The 16,688-nt window shown below is 42.5% G+C and overlaps 1 protein-coding gene across 2 annotated transcripts in view; it reads left to right on the top strand.

The window, feature by feature from the left end:
- Nucleotides 1–785: 785 nt before the first annotated feature.
- Nucleotides 786–16,688, top strand: part of HDGFL1 (HDGF like 1) — a 41,857-nt gene continuing 25,954 nt past the window's right edge. The window contains exons 1-2 of one of the 2 annotated variants that reach the window (XR_006342082.1): nt 786–1,824; nt 6,678–6,758. Coding sequence is in view for 1 of the 2 variants with exons in the window: in XM_043908399.1 (XP_043764334.1) it covers nt 871–1,578 (708 nt within the window). In the remaining variant the exon portion in view is untranslated. Of the gene's footprint in view, nt 2,790–6,677; nt 6,759–16,688 lie in introns of those variants that run through there. The other variant, XM_043908399.1, reaches the window with a different exon arrangement.

Below are 16,688 nucleotides of genomic sequence, written 5' to 3'. Positions count from 1 at the left end.
TCAACAAGATATCGGATATTAACAGACCTCTATCTAAATCTTCAACTCAATTTTCCCCTAGAAAAATACTGAAAGCATTTGACATCCTTTCCATGTTATAAACACAGTAGACTTATCTCTTAAAATATGCAAGGACAGTTGCAAGAGTAAAAAGTCATGCCCAGCATCTCATCTAAAGTACATGGCCAGTTTGGACATGGTCATGATGCCTCTCTACATTCGTGACCCTCCCCCCCACCCCAAAGTACTACACCTTTAGGACACTGGTTTCCAAGAGATTCACCCTCTAGACATCCTATCAAGGTGGCTGACTCCACTCTTTCTGAATTCCCTTGCAGGCACCAGTGTTAGCTCTCAAGGAAATCAGAAATGGGGTGAAACCACTGACTTAGGGCTCTCCTGAGGCGAGACTGGAGTTTCCTGTCATGAGCAGATCGGGGTCCCCAGCGATCCTGCAAATGTGCCCTAACCTGTGACTAGTCTCACGGAAATGGGTGCTCGTCCTGTTACTGCGTTGTCTCGCCACATTGCCTGTCTCCCTTTCTAGGCCCCTCTGGCTGTCCCAATAAACGAGGCCTAGTGATGGATAGGCACAGCAGAGCCGCCACCCGGGACACCCAAGCTCCTCAAGCTCTCATTCTAGAAAAACCCCAGCGTTGATGCTGGGCCCAAACAGGCTTTAGGGTCTACGAGATAGAGATACTGCACTCTTCGCACTAGAACCTTCTCAGGGCGCCGGAGCGTTGAGCCCACAGGGGCGCGTGGGGGGCCTCCCTCGAGGCGAGGCGCGCGCAGCCTCAGCCCAGCGGCCGCCGCGGCGCTCACCACGGTGGGTCGCCTTTCTCGGCCGCCGAGGCCGCGTCCGCAGTCATGTCGCAGTTCTACCGTCGCAAGTACAAATGCGGTGACCTGGTGTTCGCCAAATTAAAGGGCTACGCCCACTGGCCCGCCAGGATCGAGCAGACGGCCGAGGCCAACCGCTACCAGGTGTTTTTCTTCGGGACCCACGAGACGGCCTTCCTGGGCCCCAGGCACCTCTTCCCATATGAGGAGTCCAAGGAGAAGTTTGGCAAGCCGAACAAGAGGAGGGGCTTCAGCGAGGGCCTGTGGGAGATCGAGAACAACCCCACCGTCCAGGCTTCCGATTACCTGTGCGCCCTGGAGGAGAGCTGCCCTGAGGAGCCCGAGCCCGAGGCCACCGAAGGTGGCGAGGACTTGAAGAGCCACACCGACGGCGGCGACGACGATGAGCAAGGGAAGCTGGGCGTCGACCCGCCAGCTGAGGAGGAGAACGAGAAGGAGCTGCTGAAGAGGACCGCCGAGGACCCGCCAGAGGACACCGTCAAGCGTCCCAAGGAGGCTGATCTGGAAGAAGGAGAGGAGATGAAGGAGGCGGCCGCTGTCGCCCAGGAAGCTGAGGATGCAAGGCCACTCCTGGTGGAGGCGGATAACGACCCCGCCGCCTCCGGGCCGGGCCCGGCCTGGGGGCTGCCCGCGGTGGAGCAGGAGCCAGAGGAAGAGTCCGCCGAGAGAGAGGCCCAGGCCTCAGGCGTCGGAGGCGGCCAAGAGAGCCAGTAGTCACCAAAGTTTCCAGAAGAGCCCCCCGCCCCATTCCTGCTGCGGCCTGGCTGTCACAGGGGGAACTGGCCACGGCCTGCAAACTGGGACCGCCTCCCCCGCCCCCTCTCCCCCACCTGCTCTCCACCGCCCTCTCTGCCTCTCCTGCCCGGCCCTCGGGGATTGACCCGGAGGGGGCAGCCCACCAGGCCCTCACCTCTGCGCCCCCACACCCTGGGATCTGAGTCAGCGCCTCTGCTCCCTGGGGTGAGTTGAGACCACCGTGGCCCCTCCCTGCCTGGAACTGTTTGCCAAGGCTTCTGTTGAAGCCCGGACTGGCCGTTTTCCATCTGCCGATGCCCCTCTGTCCCTCCTCCCCCAGGCATTCTGGAGTCCACGTTGGAATCAGAGCCGGGAGTTTCGGAAGGTGTGAAGGATAAGGAGCCGGGGGGCACTTCCAGGGACCTGGCAGGGGCAGCCCTCAAGCTGTGGTGGTGGGGGTGGCAGGAGGGTGGCGTCTTCCTGAGCTCGCGTCCACTCCTCCCAGGCCTACAGTATCTGAGGCCTAGATTCTCAGGAAGAGAACGGCTTTGGCGGGAGGGCCTCCCTTTTGCTGCCCCAGGGAGTCATGGGAGTTGTAGTTTTTCATCAGATAAGTTGGGCACTTCCAGGTTGGCGGCGCGAGCAGACGCTTAGCTTCGCCCAGCTTCTTGGGTTGTAAGGCTGAGGAACATCTGTCCCCATTTAGATCTTTAGAGGCTCACGGGATGTTCTGGGAAGACCCCTGGCCACCCCTTTCCCTCCTTCCCCAGCCTCAAGGCCACTCCCAAGTCATAAACATCACCCAGGTATAAAAGAACTAGGTACCTCCACTCCTAGTTTTACCGTTGCGGTTACCCGTTTCTTAGATGAACTAGGCGGTTCTTTTTCTACTTGGGGTTTCATGGCTCGTTTATGTAGTTAGGCTTCGCTGTTCCTTTTTTCCCACCCACATCCCTGGACCTGGTCCCCTCAGTGTTGTCACCAGATCTGATGTGTAACCGACTAAGTCAGGAAAACAAGGGGCCCCTCCCCCACCTCTTCCTGGTGGTCTCTCTGCCTTCCGCCATCTTTTGTCTCTCACCCATGCCTTTCTCCCTTGGGCTCTGAGGAAATATTGTTGACAGTAGCTTTCGAAGTTTAGATCTGAATATTTTCAGTTCTGAGGAAATAAAACCCGTTGATTACTTTAACAAATCTCAAGTCTGTTCCTTTGATTTCTGAAGAATTTGCCTTTACATGTAATGTTCCTCTTTGTTTTCTATATATCCTGTGTTTGTAATTATTTGCAATTATTTGTAATTATTTGTAATGTACAGGGATCTTTTAGAATCATCCTCGATAAACCTCTGTTAAGGTATTTACCCTTCACTCTGTCTATAATAATTACTGCCACTGATTAGAATGAATAGAAAGAAGTGAACTTAAAATGCTGGAATGGTGGCACCTGGGACAGCAACTGAGTTTCTAATATTCTACAGGCTTTGCCAAAAAACAGATTCGGTCTTTCTTTTGTTCTTGCTGCTCTCCCAGATCTTACTATTCCCAACACTTTCTATGGGAGGAAAAAAAAAAAAGCAGTTACTTTTTATTTCCTGTTCTTAATGTAGTATCTGCAGAATACTTTGTGTCTTTTCAATGCTTTGTGCAAGTATCTGGGGTTACTTGGATCTACTTAATGGTACTCACAGGCTGGGTTCCAGTTTCAGTATTCATCAACACTGCATGCATACAAGGACTTAGTAAATACTCGAGTCCTTCTCATAGAACCTGCCAGGCCATTGCTAACCAGTAAGGTTAACAACTGAAGACAGTCCTATTTTTCTATCCCTGTATAAAATGGTATTATTTTATTCCAGGGCTTCCCAGATGGTGCTAGTGTTAAAGAACTGGTCTGCCAATGCAGAAAGCAGAAGAGGGTTCAATCTCTGGATCTGGAAGATCCCCTGGGGGAGGAACCCACTCCAGTATTCTTGCCTGGAGAATCCCCCTGGGACAGAGGAGCCTGGCGAGCTACACTCCATGGGGTTGCAAAGAGTTGGACATGACTCAAGCAACTTAGCACGCACACATGTTTTATTCCAAGGCAGATACACTAGATGATTCGTTGCCTTTCAACTATTTCTGTTTACAATAATATTAATACTAGGAATTACTATTCAGTGAATGTTTACCATGTACTGAGAAGAATGGCCCCATTCAACCATTGTAATAATCTGGCAAGTAGGTATTAGTATTCAGATTTCCCACTGAAAGCAACTCTGGTTCAGAGAGCAACTCTGGCTTTTCTTGCATTTCACAGAAAGCTCAGGTTGCAAATACAAATTTTGCTGCTCCAAGCCTAAGCTTCTCCCCCTGAGTTGCACATTCAGAAAAGTGACCCTGTGACTATAGAATCCATGGAATTCTCCAGGTCAGAATATTGGAGTGGGTAGCCTTTCCCTTCTCCAGGGGATCTTCCCAACCCAGGAATTGAACCTAGGTCTCCCTCATTGCAGACAGATTCTTTACCAGCTGAGCCACAAGGGAAGCCCACGGTAGCCTATCCCTTCTCCAGCCGATCTACCCGACCCAGAATCGAACCGGGGTCTTCAGCATTGTAGGGGGATTCTTTAACCAGCTGAGCTTCCCTGAGGAAGCCCTTTAGAAAAGCACTACCATGAAATCAGAGGTTTAAAAAAAATGTTATTTTCGTATCAATAACAAGTAATCATGAGAATACCTAGTACTAAGTCTCTAAAATGAGTCAGTCCAGTGTACTGTATTCTATACATAATGTCTTTATTAATACAATTACCCAATTAGGTACCTACTATGATCTCTCTTTCAAAGCTGAGAGAGATGAGGGTCAGAGTTGTTATTTTCCCAAGGTCAGACAACTAGACAATGAACCAAAATTCAAAGGCAGGTGTCTCTCATTGTAAATCATGGGTGCTTTAGTTTTATTTTATCATTTCCCATTGTATAAAACTTCTTACTGAATAAAATGGACGTACTCATGCTCTACTATTTTGAAGTGACCATTTAGAATTTTGTATGGCAAATAATATATTAGCAACCATTGCTTGTAGATGTGTAAGAAAAACCATTTGGAACATTTGACAATTGTTTCGTCATTAAATGACTTTGTGAAATGATGAAGACAATTGCACATTCAGTATTTTTCAAGAAGTATATGACTATAGGAAATCTGAATATGGATCGCTATACTTGCCACAGGCAGGCATGCAGGTTTGATAAGGTTTTTATGGAGGTACATCTTCTGAAATGATTCAATAAGCTGAATGACATAAAATGAAATTACTATTATACCATCTGAATCTTGCTCTGTATTATTTCTTTCTTTTTTTTTTTTTTTTTTGTTCAAATGTTGAAGATAGAAAACCTTAGTGTTTATTAGGAAGCAGCCTTCTTGGTGACTATGATATTGTGGTTAAAATGGTGACCTAAGTAATAGTGCACCTAAAGAATGATTCACAAGAGTTAGTAGAGACCACACACACAAAAACCCAATAATGAAAGGGAGGCATGGGAAATCTGTGTTCTCACCCCTCTTCCTCTGGGCAGGAGGCCCTATGTGTATGCTTTGGTGACCAAGAAATGTTGTGTGGACTGAAAAAGACACTGCTTTCTAAAAATGTCTTTGATTTTAAAATCTCCCATAATTCTGGTGCTATTTTTTATTTTCTTCTGAACAAGCATGTCTCAGTGACAAAATTACTGATCAAGAATTAGTTACTTTACTGAACAAAGAGCACCTCCTGGCCTTTTACTGATGCTTTGTTGGGGGTATTCAGTCAGATGCATTCATGAATATTCTGAAGATCCTGTTTAAGCATTCCAAGTAAATGTGTGTTCATCACATTGTCAGTGATCTGCAGACATATTTAGCGTTCTGGTTTCTGTGAGGCTTTCCAAGTATTTGGTATTTCACACAAGCATCAGTGATTACGTCACTTTGGCAGGGGACTAAGATGCCACTGAGGGTTGTAAATTTTGTTTCTTTCAACTCTCATGCCTCTGCAAATTCTCATCCATGGTACACATTCTTCCTTGTGGCTCATACATCCATTTTAAGTTTCCTGAAAATGTAGGTGTTCAGGGCACATAGGGCACCTTCTCTTTGCTTCACTGTCATCACTCTAGTCAAGAAGCTTCTGCTACACATGCTATGCACACATGCTGTCCTTGTGTTTACATGAATTTGCCGCCTTCTTTGAGCCTGGGCAAGTACTCAAGGCAAGAGCCGCTCTGGGTGTTCCTGGAGAACTTTATATCCATACTGATCATGTTCCGCTTTCCTGTATATTTTTTGCCCTTCCACTAGACTAGAGGAGAAAGAAAATATGCTCTCTTATGCGCAGTAAATCAGTAAAATTTATTTACTAGTTTGTATCAACCAATAGGCTGTACCTTCTCAGCAGACAGGAGCTATGATCATTTTGCTTATTCTAAGAATCTAGCAAGGTGCCTGGTTCACATTAGGCACACAGTGTGTGTATGCATTAGTTGTTCTGTTGTGTCGGACTCTTTGTGACCCCATGAACTGTAGCTCGCCAGGGTCCTCTGTCCATGGAGTTGTTCAGGCTAGAATACTGGAGTGGGTTTCCATTTCCTTCTTCAGGAGATCTTCCCAACCCAGGAATCAAACTTGGGTGTCCCACATTGCAGGCAGATTCTTTACTGTCTGAGCTACTAGGGAAGTCCAGGCAGTCAATAAATGGTTGTTAATAAAGAAATAAATGAATGAATGACTAAATCCTGCTGCTCACCCTCATCTCAGCCCTTTGAGAAAAATTGGGGGAATTTTGTCATGCTTAATAAAACACACTCCAGATTTTTTAAGTGGATATGTGTACCATTTTTAAAAAAGATTTTTTTTGTTTGTTTTTATATAGAGGTATGTGTTGGTCTCATAAAATAACAAGCCTTAGCAAGACACTAGGAGGATAAATCAAATTATCCAAGTTGGCCATCTGACTCTGAGTGTGAATAAGCATCTTAAATACAATATCCAGTTCCTTAAGTTATATTTTCTCTTTAATAATCTGATACTTCATTATCAACTTCCTTTGATGCAGCAAGCATCTTGATGGCCTCTGGCTTTGGAGCCACCCATGCTGAGATGTGAGTCCGAGCTGTTGAGAACTGCACGATCTCAGGTACCTTCAGCTACACGTGGTGATCATGCCTTTTACATGACAGTTTTGTTCTGTGAAGTCAAAGACCTCATATATGTTAAAATGTCAAAGAGGACCCAACACAAAATCAGCATTCTGTACAAGTAAATTCACTTCCCTTCTGTGTCGTCCAGAGAACTAACCATACCATTTGAAATAATTATGGCCCAGTGCATCACTTTTATTTAGGAAAACACTGGAAGCCACTGACCAATGCCCAGACAGTTTCCTGGTTGGGAAAAATCCTGTATTTATTCTGTCCATACAAAGAGAGAAACCAGATTTTATCCTCCCATTTACTTACACAACTCCTTCAGCTAGTTTCTTTAAATTCCCTTGCTGTTAACTGAATTATTTCATGCAAACACATCCAATTTTAAATATTTTTCTTTTGGCATGACACACCCCTCCCGTGGCCAGTTTCATTGCTCCTATTATTTCCAGGGGCCCCACTCACAGTTTTCCAATGAGTGTTTCTCCAGTACATCTCCTCCAGAACCTTCCAGCGCTGGTTTTCTGCATCTGTGGATATAGCCATTGTATTGCTATGGTTTTGACTTGGCTCCTTTGCCTTTTTGCCAGAGTATCTATCTATTCACACATAATTTTAATGAGCTGCACAATTTGATTGCTAAAAGGCATCAGAGTGTACCAAGGGATGGACCATTCCTTTCAGAAGCTCTCTTAGGTTTCATGTCCTCCTGTGATTTACTAAGTGTCACTTAATTTTGCTTTTTTTTTCACACCCTGGTCAACTCTTCATCACAGTCATTACCTACCTCTCTTGGTGACCGACTTAACACTTCATTAAAAAATATGTTCAACTCAGCTACTTTCTCACTGCTCATCACTTGTCAGCAAGGCCTGCTTTTTCCATTCCACTTGTGATTCTCCTGGTGCTTAGTATTTGTCAATCATTCGTTCTGCTCTTTATGCAGTTTTTTTCATGTGCCTTTTCCTCTGCAATGTTTGTATTTCAGCCCTATGCTTATCATAACCCTATTTTTTCATCCTTGTTTTTACCCTGAGAGGCTGAGACAAAAGCATTGACTTTTTAAAATTAATTTTTTGTTTTTTGATGTGGCCCATTTAAAAAAAAAATCTTCATGAATTTCTTGCAATATTGCTTCTGTCTTTTGTTCATTTTGGTTTGGTTTGGTTTTTTGGTCGAGAGGCATGTGGCACCTTAGCTCCTTGACTGGGGATCGAACCCACCCCCCCTGCTTTGGGAGGAGAAGTCTTAACCACTGGACAACCAGGGAAGACCCCAAAGCACTGATTTTAGTCAGTGGATGTTTTGATGACTACACCTTAAATATTCTTTAAAAACAAAAAATTGAAAAAGAAAAGAGTCACTCTTCCATAGTGTGAATCGCTTTTTTTTTTTTTTTTCTTTTAAAAATTACAATCTGCTGAATGATCAGAAATGGAATAACTGCTTGGCTTTCACAATTTGGGGGAAGATCCCATGTGCTGTGGAGCAACTAAGCCCATGTGCCACAGCTACTCAGCCTGTATTCTAGGGCCCGGGAACTGCAACTACTGAAGCCTGCATGCTTCTAGAGCCTGTGCTCCACAACAGGAGAGGCCACCGCAGTGAGAAGACCAAGCACTGCTGCTAGAAAAAAAGCCCATGCAGCAACCAAGACCCCAAGGCCCAGCACAGCCAAAATAAATAAGTAAAACTAAATAAAAAATTAAAAAAAAAACTTAAAAAAAGACTACACTTAACAAGGGGAATAAACTTAATAAGACTATACTTAACAAGGGGACGACAGAGGATGAGATGGTTGGATGGCATCACTGACTCAATGGACATGGGTTTGGGTGGACTCCGGCAGTTGGTGATAGACAGGGAGGCCTGGTGTGCTGCGGTTCATGGGGTTGCAAAGAGTCAAACACGACTGAGCAACTGAACTGACTGACTCTTAACAAATAAGAAAATTATACTATATGTTAGAAAGTTATAAATGCTGTTGAAAAAGAACAGAGCAGGGTAAGAAGGACTCCATGAGGGAAATGGTGTAATGTTAAATAGGGCAGTGAGGGTTGGTGGCCAGGTTTAGGTGTGCACCTGGGTCTTTCACTTTCTGCGCCCTTCCATGTGTCACATCAGAATGTAAGTGCATAGAATGGCATTCTTATAAAAGTGGCCTTGAATCGATATAATTATGAAACCACAAACTCAAAATACTCATTATTTATAATAAGTTACAGGTGGCACAACTTATGGCAGAGAAGACACACAGATTCTCTAATATTTGAAATGAGAATTATTGCCCAAGAGCATTGGTTTGTGTATTTATCAGACACATCCACGTGGTCTTCTTTGCTTTGTGATATAGACCAAGATTTTGTCTTTGTGACATCTAACATTTTATGTGGTTTTTTTTTTTTTCCCTCACCAAATAGAAACTGCTCAACCATAGAGGCCATAAAATGTTCTGTATCTTCTGCAATCCCTAGGAGAGCACTTCACAAAGAACCATCCATTTAAAAAAAATGTTTTTATTGTGGTAAAAATTTACATGATATAAAACATACTATTTTAACCATATTTAACTATACAGTTCAGTGGTACTAAGTACATTCCCATTGTTGTGCAACTCTCACCATCATCCATTTCTCCCAAATTTTTCACCTTCCTAAACTAAAATTCATTAAACACTAGCTTACCATTTGCCCTCCCCATTCCCTGCCCCCACCCTCCGGCCTGTGGCATCTACCAATGTACTTTCTAACTCTCTAAATTTGATTATTCTAGGTACCTCGTATACGTGGAATCAAACAGTCTTTGTCTGCACATAATGTATCCTGGAATGCATTGTTAAGGTGAACTTAATATATGTCCTACACACAGATGGCAGTTTTTCTTCTTTTCCCTGTGCTATACAGTAGATTCTCATTAGTTACCTATTTCATACATAGTAGTATATATGTATCAGCCCCAACCTCCCAATTCATCCCTCCCTTTCTCCCACTTAGTATCCATATGTTTATTCTCTACCTCTGTGTCTCTATTTCTTCTTTGCAAAAGGTTTATCTGCCCCGCTTTTCTAGATTCCACATACACGCATTATGCATGTATGCAATGGTGCATACACTATGTACCGTATGTATTAGATCCCACATACATGCATTATGCAATGGTATTTGTTTTTCTCCTTCTGACTTACTTCACTTTGTATGACAATCTCTAGGCCCATCCATCTCTCTGGAAATGGCACCATTTTAATCCTTTTTATGGCTGAGTAATATTCCATTGTATATCTACATCTTTATTCATTTCTCTGTCGATGGACATTTAGGTTGCTTCCATGTCCTGGCTACTGTAAATAGTCAATTATAACCTAATGGAATCAAAGGTAGGTAGGACCTCAGTGTCCTGGTAGGTAGGTAGGACCTCAGTGTCCTGGGAATTCTGTGTACATGTGAGATAAGCTTCACGTGTGATGCCAGGTAAGGTAAGGTCTGGATGCCAGTGTAATCTGATAGGATAAGCACGAGGCACGTGATGACTGCCTGCCTACAGATTAAGGTTTGCAGTGTGAGTATTTTTGCTGAATGGCTCCCTACCCCAGTCTTTACTAGTTTATTTCCCTGAGTGATTCATATTGGAGTGTGCATAGTGAGGGAAGAATGTGTGCAGGTGGAGAAGATCCCAGAGACAAATTTTTATTGTAACTCTCAAGGTCAATTTTTTACTTAGATTGCATAAAGATAGGTTGAATTTCTTGTTAGTGTTAAATCATTTTAGATTTTGAAAGCCATTTTTTTTTTTTTTTTCTGGTCCAGAATCTGAATTGTTGTTTCAGGAGAAGAGTTTAGAATTGATACAATAGATACAAATCAAATACGTTTCTAGGGTCCTATTTTGCCTTCAGTCTCACGCTGAGAGGCCTTGTAGCATCCTGGGTTTCTTGAAATGCTAATCTTTGAAATTAACAATATAAGCCTGGATTGGGTGATGGTGCAGAGGGTGCAGAGGTGGGTTTAGGAGAAGTGAAAAGCCTCCTTTCACACTAGAGAGAAAACCAATAGTTTTCCTCTTTCTACTCGATTGTCATTTGTAACCACTGCTCACCTGGTAGCAGGCATGGCCTTGTGGAAACAGTCCACAGGCGGTTCCTCAGTGAGACAGAACAGGGCTGCTGGGCTACATCAATGGATGAGACAGCTGAGTATCCACCTTCTTGTGTTTCTTACGACTGTCATGCGAAATGGACATTCTAACTATATTTTAATCACATTGATTTATGTGTGTTTGAATGCCAAGCAGATGTCACTGTGCAAGCATTACAAGCAGTGCAGGTACTCTGTAATATTTCTGACTCTGTGGCTTAAAAAGAGAGAGAATGAGGAAAATGACATTTTATATCCCAAGTGCTAAGTGTAGAACAAAAACACCAAAAACAAAACACAGTCCACTTTCTCTTGTTTCCCCTCAGCCCTCCTCACTCCCCCTGGAAAACATCACCTCTCTCAGCTCCCAGAAACAAATATTACATCATGCAGGAGACCAACTCACTGGTCCTTTGATTGTACTAACCTTGGGAACTGTGATCTCTTTAGATTACCTCAAGTGAAAGTGTTAATTACTCAGTCATGTCTGACTCTGTACAACACCATGAACTGTAGCCTGCCAGGCTCCTCTGTCCATGAGATGCTCCACGCAAGAGCACTGGTGTGAGTTGTCATCCCCTTCTCCAGGGGATCTTCCTGACCCGGGGAGCGAACCTGGCTCTTCTGCATTGCAGGCGAATTCTTTACCGTCTGAGCCACCGGTGAATATAAATAATAACTAACATGTTAAAAATGGTGGATGACAAATGGCCCCCAAACTCTTATGTTGACAGCATCACCATATGTGTTATCATGGAGAATCAAAGAGAACCTTCCTTCATAGAAGCTGCATATTGAATCTTTTTTTCTTTTTTAGTGATTTTGTGAGACCGGAATGGATACCACATATTTATCAAATTAAAAAACAAACAAACAAAAAACAGACCTCGAGCCACAGATTGTTAATGGCAAGATGTCTCTTGCTACACTTGAATGGCTATTTTGACTGTTCACATAGAGATGCCCCCAAGAATTATATCACAAAAATAATTAGCATAGCGTATGTCTGCAGGCTACTTTTTCTGCACTTTCCCTCTCTGGTTCAGGAGGACAGATGATGGTATATTGCTCCTGCTGCCATCACCTCCCTCTCATAATGGCCATTATTCATAGCAGGGCACTTGGGGTCACTGGTGTGGTCTCCGTGCCCGGGACCCTGCTATTCATCCTACGTGTCTTCTAGATCGTGAGCTATGGCAAACGGATTAGAAAACCAGTTTGTTCTTTGTATGTGAGATGTAGATTTGACCTTGTGTTGTCCTTCTGCATCTTCTATGATCTGGCAAACCCTGGATGCAAGACTTTCAAGCAGCCTTGTAAAAAAAAAAAGAATCTCCAACTGTGCTTTAGTTTTGAGTTTAAATCATAGTATTCCAATCATTTGTTGGTTTTGCTCTGAAGATGCCTGAGGCATCCAGCTGCAGCTGAGAGGGCAGACTTGTCATTGTTAGTAATTAGAAGGAGCCTGCTAGTGATTCAAGGTAACTCAGAATTCATACATTAAAAAAAAAAAACAAACCAAATGTGTTAGTGAGATGTAGTTTGCTGAATTCACTGTGGCTGTGTGGCTGCCTTTTTAACCTTACTGCCCTGCTCATTATATATGCAGTCAGTCACCAAAGACCGTGGTTCCCTGTTGAGTTCCTGAAGCCTGATGAAATGCATTAAATATTAGCTGAATCTCCTGGTCATTCTCTCTGTTAGTCACTGTCTCTGAGATTTCGGGTGCATTGATGGAGTTCTACATTGCAATGCATTTCTAATATTTAATACATGTACTAGGGTTCAGTAGGCACATAATAAATGCCTAAGAAATTAATTAATAAATGATTGAATAAGAGAATATCACTTGTGACCTTTCAATGAATTGTTATTTTTTTTAATAGAAATTGAACAATAGAGGATTGCCTAATCTTGCACACCTAAAGAATGTTTATCAGGGGAGGCAAAATTCTATGGCTTCTTTTCAGTTTTGGCTTAGTTACTGTGCAAGCAGCACCTAAATATATAAAATAGTTGCATTTTACTTAAGACTTTATTTCAGGGGTTATTTTATTGTTACTAAAGAAGATATTAATAGTCATTAGTAATTGGACCCTGCTTTGAACACTGCCTCTCTGAAAATAGCCAGGGATGATGTTTCAGGGGACAAGTTCATTTTAGAGGTATAATCAGGAAAATTTGGGTGGCATAAATTCCAGCGTTTAAGATTAAGGTAGACAAGTTAGAGGGTTTCTCTGGTGGCTCAGACGGTAGAGAGTTCACCTGCAATGCAGGAGACCTGGGTTCGATCCCTGGGTCAGGAAGATCCCCTGGAGAAAGAAATGGCTATCTACTTCAGTATTCTTGCCTGGAGAATTCCATGGATAGATAGCCTGGTGGGCTACAGCCCATGGGATTGCAAAGAGTCAGACACTGAGCGACTAACACATACACAGAGGAGTTATAACCATTGAAACATTTATGAATTGTTTACATTTTCATTTGGTTAACATCTATATGTCTTATGATCTCTTCTATTAAAAATGAAACTTTATCCAGCTTTCTTAATCTAGATATGCAAGCACAGTTTCTCTGGAATTTAAATTTGTTTGGAATGGAACCAAATTGCATTTTAATGAAAATATGCACAGAAATGGTAATTAATTTCCTAATTAGGTTTTACTCTCAGCCCATAAATACCTTTGTTTTTCTCCCTAGTATTATTAGCCTTTCGATGCCTTATTGGATGATGAACAGTTATAATCATAAGCAAAAATTGAAGCTAAAGAGAAAGAAAATGAAAGAACAGTCATAAAGAAAAGAGGAAAAGGGGACCTGGAGTCATTTTTCAGAACCAAGCAAAATGGTCAGATTGTATTTCGTTTGAATGTGAAAGCACAGTGATGAACCCTGGTGAGCAGCCACACTCAGTCCCTCATGCCTGACCCAGGGATTCTATCAGCATTTTCAAGTAAACTCACCAGAGACACTTACTAAGAAATTTGGGGAAATCAACCACTGGAGTATTTTTATGTAAAATCATGCCCTGTTCCTCAAAAAGAACAAATTTCCCTACACACACCTAGCAGCAGGCATTTAGATAGTTTCCAAAAAAATTTTTTTTAAAGGCCCAACTTTCTTTATGATAAAATACTTTCACCTCCCTTTCTAAGATGATAATAGTAAGAAGTTGGTGGGGGTTTTTTTCCCCCTCATGGTAGCAAGTTATAAATTTACATTGGAAATTTATGAGAAAGAATTTCTGAAAACTGTAGATTAGCATTTATAACTTCACAGAAAATTTTTAAACAGCTCAACATTTGAATATTTTTGCATTAATGGGGAAGAGGGCTATTTAGTGAGATCTAAGGATGGATTATGAGTGTTAATTCAGTGTTCTTTGAAAAATGAAGAAAGTGCAATGATTTAAACCAAATTCTAAAGCACTTATCTGCTACTTACAGTCTTATCTGTTACTTGCCTCCTGGTCAATATTATTTACGATGTATAGTTGAAGAGGTGTTAAGTTTCTTTAAACATGTGTGAAAGAAGCATGCAATTTATGAAGGATGTGGGTATAAATGACTTATTTGAAACCCTTCCTGGTCAAGCAGGATGGTAAGGGCTCATTGTTGTGATGGTAAAAAACGTCAGTATTTAACCTAAATCCCCTAATGGCCTTTCTGTATTTAAAGTATTTGGCAGACTTGTTTAATGTAACTGTTTCTTTTCTGACACGTAGAACTTTATTTAGTGTCTGGGATAACTCCTTACCCAAATCCTAGAAATAGAGTTTTCCGTGAGAGTCAGCGTTTCTAGTTTCTGATTATGAACTCAAAAAAGTGATGAGGTTCTCGGGAGCTTAAAGCTGGTGAGAAGGAAACCATCCACTGTCGGGACACTGTGGTTTTACTTTCCTTGCAGAGCAAGGCCCCCTAAGAAACAATGGAAAATGTAAAACACTTTAACAGAATGATTTCATTCTGCTACAAGTGAGGTCAGAACTTAGTTGGAGCCACTTGCTGCCACTTACCATCACAAATTTCCATCAAGGAAACAGGAAATGTGAGATTAGGGAAAACTCATGTGTTTGACAACTCTTGACAGCATTATCATAGACAGTCAACTTGACCAATGTCTTTTGTGCCATGTGCAAATGAAAGCATACCTGCAACCCTCGAAGCTCAGCCCCAGAGTGGCTCATGTCCAGAAAAATGGGACTTACATTGCAGGCTTTGCACTGCACCATAAACCAGGGTGGGTGTCTGATCACTGGTTTAGATGGGTATCCGATCCTGACCCGGAAACATGGGTGATCGTCTGTTGCTTGGATGAATATATAATACTGACCTCATTTCACATCTGAGTTTTTATGAAATACATCATCATTCAGAGTAAAATAGTGAAGTCAAGAATATGAAAGAGAACAATGTTCGAGCAGCCAAAACAGATGTCAATAAAGTGCTTGACAGCATCTGTCGCTGGGAGTTTGGGGACATGGTGAAGAGCTATGAAGGCAGGTGGTCAGCGTGCCCTTTGAGGAGACCCCAACATTGAGAGACTGAGGATGTATTGTGGTAGGCCACGGCCAAGGGGACTGTGGAGGGAGGTTACACTCAGTCACAAGGCTCATGGGGAGTGGGGCCTCTGCAGAGACTTGAGGGACCAAGATTCTCCCCCTACCATAGAAAATAGCCATTTACCTGTGACACAGGGCTGGGGAGAGAGTCTAAAGATGACACATAACAGCACAACCATCCTCCCAGTGGGACAAGGCCAGGGTGGGAGAGCTCAGAAGAGAGAAGAAGCTAGCAGGTGGTGGCCAACAAGGCTGAAGACCACACTGGAGGGGGAGAAGCAAAAGGCAGTATACTGCTGTAGGCAGAAATTTTAAACAGAGATTAGTCTGAACTTTTAAGCAACTGATACTCAAAAATGATAGCATTTGATTGAGATGACCTTAAAGGACATGGAAGGGAGATTTTACAGAGCAGGTCTGAAAATAGTGGTTAGAGAGAAATCGAAGAATCACGTTTCCATCCTGTTAAGTACACTTCTCAATTCAACTTCATATTCAACACCTTTTTTCTTTTCCCTGGTTGTTATGTTGAATGAATGAATGGATGAACACATGAATTTGGACCTTATCACTAACTGCAGAGTTAAACACGTGTTTTTCTACATTTAAAACAAAATCAGAGCCTCGGTGAGCAGATGGTAGAAGCTTTTCTTTTCCAGAAGACAAAGAACCTGCCCATATATTTTTAACATCACAACAGCGGGAGGCTGCACTCCCCCACCCCCACCTCTACTACAGTTAGCCCCAGGAAATCAGGGAATTGCAAATTGTGAGGGTAGCCATCTCAGCTTTTACATTTGTATCATATACGGTGTCAAAACATCTTGTTTTTCTGACTATTTGATTTTTGAGAAAATTAATACATTGGTGTTTTCACTTTTATTAAAATTGAAAATAATGCATTCAAAAGAGAACAATCAATTTCTAAACCAAGATTCCCAAGAATAAACATTTAAAATCCCAATACTTGGTATTAGCACTGACAGAGCCTAAGTTCCAAAAGGATTTCAATTTGATAATGTGAACTAAAATATGCCAGCTCCTGCAATAGCACAGTTTTTTGAAAGTGTTATTCCAAGAAAAGCAACTGAAGCTACACTTGTTTGTTATTTCATGGCATAGGATATTTGCTCTTATCAGAGTTTCATTGTTTGAAAGAGACTCTTTTTTTTTTTCTTCTAAATGTGAATGTGAAATATCTCCTCTGGGGTTCAAGGCATGCATAAAGA

Source organism: Cervus elaphus, chromosome 7, assembly GCF_910594005.1.
Source record: "Cervus elaphus chromosome 7, mCerEla1.1, whole genome shotgun sequence".
Classification (NCBI taxonomy): domain Eukaryota; kingdom Metazoa; phylum Chordata; class Mammalia; order Artiodactyla; family Cervidae; genus Cervus; species Cervus elaphus.
The sequence above is the reverse complement of the archived record's forward strand: the minus strand, read 5'-3'. Positions and strand labels throughout refer to the sequence as shown.